General features: G+C 42.8%; 1 protein-coding gene across 1 annotated transcript; it reads left to right on the forward strand.

The window, feature by feature from the left end:
• Positions 1 to 4,016: 4,016 nt before the first annotated feature.
• LOC116146564 (phosphate transporter PHO1 homolog 3-like) lies at positions 4,017 to 7,831 on the forward strand. Its single transcript, XM_031431987.1, has 12 exons — positions 4,017 to 4,733; positions 4,821 to 5,169; positions 5,259 to 5,307; positions 5,393 to 5,464; positions 5,556 to 5,685; positions 5,795 to 5,915; positions 6,015 to 6,273; positions 6,371 to 6,475; positions 6,560 to 6,604; positions 6,701 to 6,850; positions 6,948 to 7,363; positions 7,516 to 7,831. Exons 1-12 carry the CDS (start codon positions 4,202 to 4,204, stop codon positions 7,613 to 7,615), a joined length of 2,328 nt encoding a protein of 775 aa, XP_031287847.1. The 5' UTR covers positions 4,017 to 4,201; the 3' UTR covers positions 7,616 to 7,831.
• The last annotated feature ends 237 nt before the right edge of the window (positions 7,832 to 8,068 follow it).

Consider the following 8,068-nt stretch of genomic DNA (forward strand, 5'->3'; position numbering starts at 1 on the left):
TGGGCGGCCGCAGCAGCCTGGTCCTCCTCGGCCATGGTCCGCAAGGTCGCTGCCAGAGATTCGGCAGGTCGGAGAAGTCCAAATCGGGATTCTTTGCGCAAAGGAGTAGATGGCCCGATCGCCAGTCTGCGGCCTTCTCCTCCAACCCTGAGACTGATTCTGCATCTCCGAAGTCATTGCAGCGATCCTCTCCCGACTCTCATGAAGTTCGGATCAAGAGCCAGCCTTTCCTGTTCGAAGGCCCCATTAGCTTCTTCAGCTCGCTGAGCCGTTCGAAGGTCGCCCGCAGTTCTTGGTCCTTTTCGCTGACCTCTTGGTGAGACGGGCGGTCATCCTCTGAAGCTCTTTGATCTCCTGCACGACGGTCGAGCTCAGCCTTCTGGAAATCCACTGATCGCAAGGCGGCATCCTTTTGGTGCAGATACATGTCCGCCGCTTCGAACGCTTGTGCCCTTTCAGCTTCGACGGACTCCAAGCTCTGCTTCAGTTTGCGACCTCCTCTTCCAGGTGCGCTAGTCCCTTTGCGTCCCCAGACGCGTCTTCCCATGGACATCCTCATCGCAAGTAATCCCTGCGAGCAGAATATGGTTTAGAAACAAATCGGATTGGAATTTCCAAGTACGGTTAATTACCTTGCTCAGATGTGAAACGACGTAGCCAGCAGGTCGTCGCTCGTATCTGCAAATTCATTGTATGACTCCGATAGCTCGCAACGAGCAGGCCATAAACGATCGGCTGCAGGTACTCGGGTAGACTCCCAACGAATCTAGAACAGGTGCGTCCGTTGCAACTGCCTCGCCACAGGCTCTTACCCGACCTCCGAGACCCCTGACGCGACCTAAGAGGCTCTTCCTCTGATTCGGTTCCGACTCGTCAGGCCGAATTTGCTTTCTCTTTGACTTCTGGGCGGAGCCTTTCGCTTGGGGCGAGTAGTCGGTGCCTGAGCGGCCTGTCCCGACCTGGTGCCCTTGCGCAGCAGGGCGGGGCGGGGAGCTGGGACTGTTCGCACCGGCTGTGCCGGGACAGCACGAGCAGCGTCAGCCTCCCTCTTCCCTCGATCGGGGGAAGACAAACGGTGCTCGACGGGACTGCCCGGACTCCTTTGGGGGCATCGTTCCTGCATTCGAGGTCGTAGTAAACGAAATCACTCGACGACCAGAAAGAAACCAGCGACCTACCTGCTAGCGGTTCTAAAGACGCCTGGTCGCTGAAAAAAACCGTACTTCCGCAAGTTCGCGGTCGTTACAAGCTTCCTCGCGTCACGAATGTCTCGTCTAAAACTCCGAAGGAACGAGCCTATCGGGTCAGCGAGTAGCGACTGATGGGTCGTTCTGTTAAATGCAAAACAAATCAGGTCGTTATATGGATCAGGCGAGCAGATAATGAACTCGATAAGAAAAAACTACTTGGATCTTGAAAACGGCAATAGCCGTCGTATATGAAAAAGAAGAACTTAGACTCGTAGGCTCCGCATTGCTGGGGTAGCTATGTATCCCCGCGGCAATGGTAGGTCGCCGAGATAGGTAGTACGGTCCTATCCCTACTTCTTTGAGGTAGTAGGCGACACCGAGCTCTACCGCCGTTGGCTCCCCTAAGCCGCTCTCGCAGCACGCGATGTACATCGCGACAGCGATGACATACGCGTTTGCGTCAATTGCATCGGTGCGATCCCGAAATGATCCAGGACCGACCTGATGAAAGGATGGAAGGGAATCCCCCCCCACCCTTGAAGATCTCCTCTGAGATCGCGGCGAGGCCAGTGTCTGGGCGCCGCGACGGTCTGTATGGTTGCGAGGAACACTTCTGCGCGAATATCGTACTGCGTCTTTATTCATTATAATCCTCGGAAGTAAGAACCGAGTAAACATCAAGGGCTGCGTCCTCGGGACTTCCCGCGAGGACGAGTGGCTCCCTCCGGGTCTGGATGTGGACGGTTCCATTCCAGTCTGCAACATCGACAGACACGGTCGTTAGAGCCTTTGTGTTCGTCCCAAGTAACGACAGGAAGCCTAAAAATCTATCAACGATTCGAGCCGCCGTCCACGGCTCGAATCAAGGGCGGCGTCGTGTCTCCGGTGAAACGCCGAGAGACCCAACGCCACTATTCCACCAAAAAAAAAAAAAAAAAAAAAAAAGAAAGAAAAAAAAAAAAAAAAGAAGAAAGGGGAAAAGAGAAGAATATATACTCTCTGTGACGCGAAGTTGGGGCCGAAATCGTTTCGGTTGCCTGAAAAACGCGGTAGGGAGAAAATTGCTTCTGGCGTGCGAAGGTTTCTGTTTGAAGCGAAAGAACTTCGGTGGCCTCATCAGAGAAGTGAGTTTTATATGGGATGCGAACCAGCGGTTACCACCCTTTGGAACTGAAACGACAGCCCACTCTCCTCTCTCCGCATTAAATGCGCCCCACGTCGCATAACTGACGCAGTAATGGCCCTCGTTTCGGTTACGCTGCGCCACACGCTGCCAACGGTGCCAGCTCAGCACGCAGAGCATTTAATGTGCCTGACATGCTTTAGCGCGCGCAGACGCAAGGCAGCGTGAAACCAGGTTCGTTGAACCTGTACAGAGGATCGCCCCTCAGGTCCAGGTCGCTAAAGGTGGAGATGTCAGGTCGCTTCGACGAAGGAGCATGAGGTCGCGTTCACCAGAGGTCTGTACCGAGCTCTTCCCGTTCAGGTCGGAGCGAGTAAACTTCAACGAACTTAGTTTCAAGGTCCGACCTTCGAACCTTAAAACTAGGGGGCTTCTGTTATACCTAAGAAAATACAGGGCTGACGTGGGAAGAGTCACGTGAAGGGCGACCTGCTCCGTCAGGACAGCACGCACACGTCGACCTGCCAAGTGATGTGGAGCGCCACACGCGTCCATTCTCCTGCCACAAGTCGTGCGGTGTCAGCTTGGAAAAAGGGAAATGGGACATAAAGCCTGATTATACACTGAGAACACACCAAACTACGGATTTAGCAATGATTAACGCTTCGTCGTAAAAATAAGGAAGACCCCTTCATTAAGGGATTACTGCCATTGTACATACAAAAAAGAACAAATAGAAATCTCTCTCTCTTGTAAACCTTGCTTTGACTTTTTCGTCTGTTGTAAGTCAGCTCGCGACCGCGACCTGACATCCACTAATATCAATACAAATCAGTGGACGTAGGACTTGCTATCTCAGCGTCCGAACCACTTAAAAACCCCCTCTACAGCTATTTCACTTTTCTTATACTCTATTTCCACGTGCATCGAACAGTAAATTGATATTATCCACGTAAAAATTCGTTGGTGTTAAAACGAGCATCAACACTAAACATGCACTAAAATGTAACTCAATAACTGCAAATATATATGTAAAGTGAAAAATCTGGAATGAATTAATAGAGTATTTTCAGTGGGACGTGGGTCTGGTTCTTAACTCTTCCAGGAGTCGAAATATCTCGTTGAGAAAAGGTGAAAAGATTTTAATAGTTGCGGGTTTGAATAAAGGTTTCAGCGACTACGGACGTTGTGGACCCTGTGGACTGTGGTTCTGGAAAGAATCCTAAGCTTGGTTTATTTTTTAAACCCTTTTTAAGTTTTTTTCCTTTTTATCATTTGAGTGTCTAAGTTAGTTTATACATAACTCAATTAATTTTCTAAAATCTTAGAATTATTGATCAGATAAAAGTTTTAGTAACCACCCCTATTAGTATATAAAAGAACTCAAACTCGAAAGCTCATAAATCCTTTTAAGTTTTATTTTCATTTGATCCTTCATTAATTCCTATCTTAAAATAGAAAATGGGAATTCGGAACTCGGAAGGGTTACCTGATGATAAATACTAATGGTAGTGGAGGTGAATAACGATATTCTTCAAATTTAAGGGGTTTAAAAGAAATTAACCGTAAAGTATAAGCTGTAAACAGACTCAAACTAATCCAGATTAAAATAAGAAAGAAAAATGGGACACCTACTTTAGTTGGAGGCCAGTCTTATATAGACTGGCTGCCAAATCTGAATGCTCTGTGAAAACCTAATCTTCTTCTTGCGCGTGAATTTATATATACATATTTTTATCAAAGAGAATCTTCCTGGAGAGTTGCTTTCAATTTCATTCACCATCTATTCTTTTATTTATGTGCTGTAACAACACAAAGATCCACCGAGAATTTAGTTATACTATTAAGCTTGAAGGGGAATCTGAGAAGTCAAGTTGTCAAAACAAGGATGAAGTTTGGGAAGGAATATGCGGCACAAATGGTGCCAGAATGGCAGGAAGCATACATGAATTACGATAAATTAAAGACCCTTTTGAAGCAAATCCATCGCATGAAGCAGCGAAATAAACAAACTGCAAAACAAGCAAGCCTCAAGCGAGCTGTAACACTTTACCGAGCTTTCAGTGGTCTTCTTGTACAAAGACAGAAGTCGCAGAAAAATCCCAGGAGCCTCTCCAAGAAAGATGTAGAAGGCCAATTCATTCTTGTTAATCCTGTGAACAGAGATGGAACTGAGAGTTTTGAGACTACATTTCTTAAGCTTGCAGAGGAAGGAGGGGAGTCTGAGCAGGAGTTTTTCAGAATGCTGGATAATGAGTTCAATAAAGTTGATAAATTTTACAGGTTTAAGGTTCAAGAAGTTATTGCTGAGGCTGAAACTCTTAGTCAACAAATGGATGCGTTGCTTGCTTTCCGAATAAAAGTAAATAAGATGCCAAGAGTTCTTGTTTCTACTCCACCTGTGCCCGGAGAAAGCAAAAGTAAGTTGTTATAATGACATTAATATTGTAGATATTATTTCGAGGAATACTGAAACAGTCTATATGTATCTCTTGATTTATGGGCAGGATTTGTTCCCACTGATGTGAAGGAAGGTGAGGAGAGGAATCGGGAGCAATCAGATGAATCAAATGGAGAAATATCTGAAGAGGCGATAAATTCTGTCCCCCAGAAAAGTCAAGGTCAAAAGCAGAGCAGTAATAGGGGCTACAAAGATGTTCCATTGGAAATACTAAACCATGTGAAGCTTAACAAAAATCTTGATACTCCAAGTGCTTTCATTAAGGGTTTTGTTGGTTCTCCTCAGCAGCAGTCAGAGGTGAATGTTAGAAGGGAAAATCTTAAGAGAGTTGAGAAACAACTTAAGCACGCATTTGTGGAATTTTATAGCAAGATTCGCCATCTTAAGAGCTTCAGGTAATATTTTTTAAATCCATCATTTGATTTGTGTTTAAGATAAAAATTAATTTGTAATTTTTGTAATTTTTTGTTGCAATCGGAAACAGCTTCATGAATATGCTAGCGTTTTCAAAAATCATGAAGAAATACGATAAGGTATGTTACCTGAAAATAGCTTATTTCTATTTCATTTCGTGTTTAGTTTCATATTCACATAAATTTTTTTTCCTCACTGTTGCAGATCACTTCAAGAAAGGCATCAATTTCTTATATGAATATGGTGGATAACTCCTATATTGGCAGTTCTGATGAAGTAAGTTATTCATTGTTAAATTTATTTTCTATGGAAATGAATTTGACCCCTTTATAATTTATATCTGACATAAAACGTACCATATTTGAAGTTAACCAAGCTGATCGAGAGAGTAGAAGCTGCGTTCATCAAGCATTTCTCGAACTCAAACCGGAGCAAAGGCATGAACATTTTAAGACCAAAGGCTAAGAGAGAAAAACATAGGACAACATTTTCTCTTGGTGAGATTTCAAATTCATGACCTTCATTTAAATTCTAAGTGCTGCGGAACTGACATGATCTTCTTCTTGTTTCTTTTCACCTAACATTGTTAATTGGAAACTTTCCCAGGTCTCTTTGTTGGCTGTACATTTGCCCTTATACTAGCCCTTATCTTCATTATACACGCCCGTGATCTTTTGGATAAGAGAGGAAAAACCCAGTACATGGAAAATATGTTTCCCCTTTATAGGTAACAAAAATATTAACCATGCTGAATCTTCATCTTGTTTTGCAGAAAAGAGGAATATATGGATTTATTTGAAAAATCATGTTAAACTTTGATTTGCAGCTTCTTCGCTTTCATTGTTCTGCACATGCTAATGTATGCTGGCAATATATACTGCTGGCGGCGCTATCGAGTCAATTATCCCTTCATTTTTGGTTTCAAGAGGGGCACAGAGCTGAGCTACAGACAGGTTCTTCTTGTCAGCTTTGGTCTTGCAGTACTAGCTCTTCTCAGCGTGCTCGCAAATCTTGATATGGAAATGGACCCCGAAACAAATGATTATAAAGCCCTGACCGAGCTTCTTCCTCTAGGCGTGGTTGTGGTAAAGTCTTTCAACTTAGTTACACACTGTGTTAGCCCACCTAACTTCTGAAATATGCACTAAAACCAGTGTCGCGTCCTTCTTTCTATCTCCGCAGGTTGTAATTGTTCTATTGATCTGCCCATTCAACATCATATATCGCTCTAGTCGCTTCTTTTTTCTGATATGTATTTGGCACTGCATCTGTGCTCCTCTCTACAAGGTATAAACTTATCCAATTACTGACATTAGAGGAACTGAACACAAGTGAATCAGTATACTGATTATGCATATTTCTATACTGCAGGTCACACTACAAGATTTCTTCTTGGCGGATCAGTTAACTAGCCAGGTTTGTGAAGTGCTCTTTCCTGTGAATCAACCAGAAATGAAAATTCCTCAATTCCACATAATAAACAAGCTAATAAGAAAATTTGATTTGTTTCAGGTTCAAGCCTTTAGAAGTCTGGAATTCTACATCTGTTATTATGGTTGGGGAGACTATAAACGCAGAGAAAACACTTGTAAATCATATGGTATATACAATTCTTTCTATTTCATCGTTGCTGTGATTCCATACCTGAGTCGCTTCCTTCAGGTACATTCTGTAATCCATATTAGCCGAATTATACATAACAGTCTATAATATGCCTGATATTTGAGCATTGTCACTGATAATCCTTTCCCATTTGCAGTGCATGCGACGTCTCTGCGAAGAAAGAGATCCAATGCAGGGATATAATGGGCTGAAATACTTTGCGACAATTATTGCCATTAGTACAAGAACTGCTTACGGTCTATACACAGGAATGACCTGGAAAATAGTATCCGCGACATTTTCAGCCATTGCAGCACTTTATGGGCTCTATTGGGACCTTGTTGTTGACTGGGGGCTTCTGCAAAGGCAATCAAAGAACCGCTGGTTGCGAGACAAACTCCTTATCCCCAGCAAAACTCTGTATTTCGCAGCTATGGTGTTGAATGTCTTGCTAAGATTTGCCTGGTTGCAGACTGTGTTGGACTTGCAAGTCTCTTTCTTGCATAGAGAATCTTTGATTGCTCTCGTTGCAAGCTTCGAGATTATTCGTCGTGGAATCTGGAATTTCTTCAGGTAAATCTACAGAATTCTGTTTGTCTAATTACAGAAGTTTCAGCCTACGCCTTCCACATACAATCTAATGAATTATGCTGCCAATTTCCAACTAACAGTTATTTTATACTATTTTCTGTTCTTAATTGTTATATGTGCTGAATTGTCTGCAGGTTGGAGAATGAGCATTTGAACAATGTCGGTAAGTATCGTGCATTCAAAACAGTACCATTGCCGTTTACATATTATGAAGATGAAGATAAAGATGAATAGATTAAATACTACAACAATGTTTATACATGCAACCTTGAGGATTCTTGAGAAGATATAAAAAAAAAATATATCTGCGGGATGAAAGTAAAATGTTTATGTTCTTAGAAATTGAGTGATCATTTATGGGGATTGTAATTATTTGCAGAGGGCAGAAGAATGTTCCCTATTTTCCCCAATTGTTTTTTTGTATGGAATTCAAAGAATGCAACATAATTGAGATTCACATTTTATTTTCTGTTCTTCACTTTTCTTTGAACTAACATGAAGATATTGCTCTGACGGGGGCAACATAAATAATACCAAAATTACAAGATAATTATATCCTAAGCACACGAAGATATTGCAAATAAAATTAATGTTGCACTAAGCACATGATAACATTATATTTAATCAACGTTTATCAAATCTGATTGAATCCAGTTCAGTTCAATAATCCTAAGAAACCAGTCTACT

Source organism: Pistacia vera, unplaced genomic scaffold (genome assembly GCF_008641045.1).
Source record: "Pistacia vera cultivar Batoury unplaced genomic scaffold, PisVer_v2 Contig479, whole genome shotgun sequence".
Taxonomy (NCBI): Eukaryota; Viridiplantae; Streptophyta; class Magnoliopsida; order Sapindales; family Anacardiaceae; genus Pistacia; species Pistacia vera.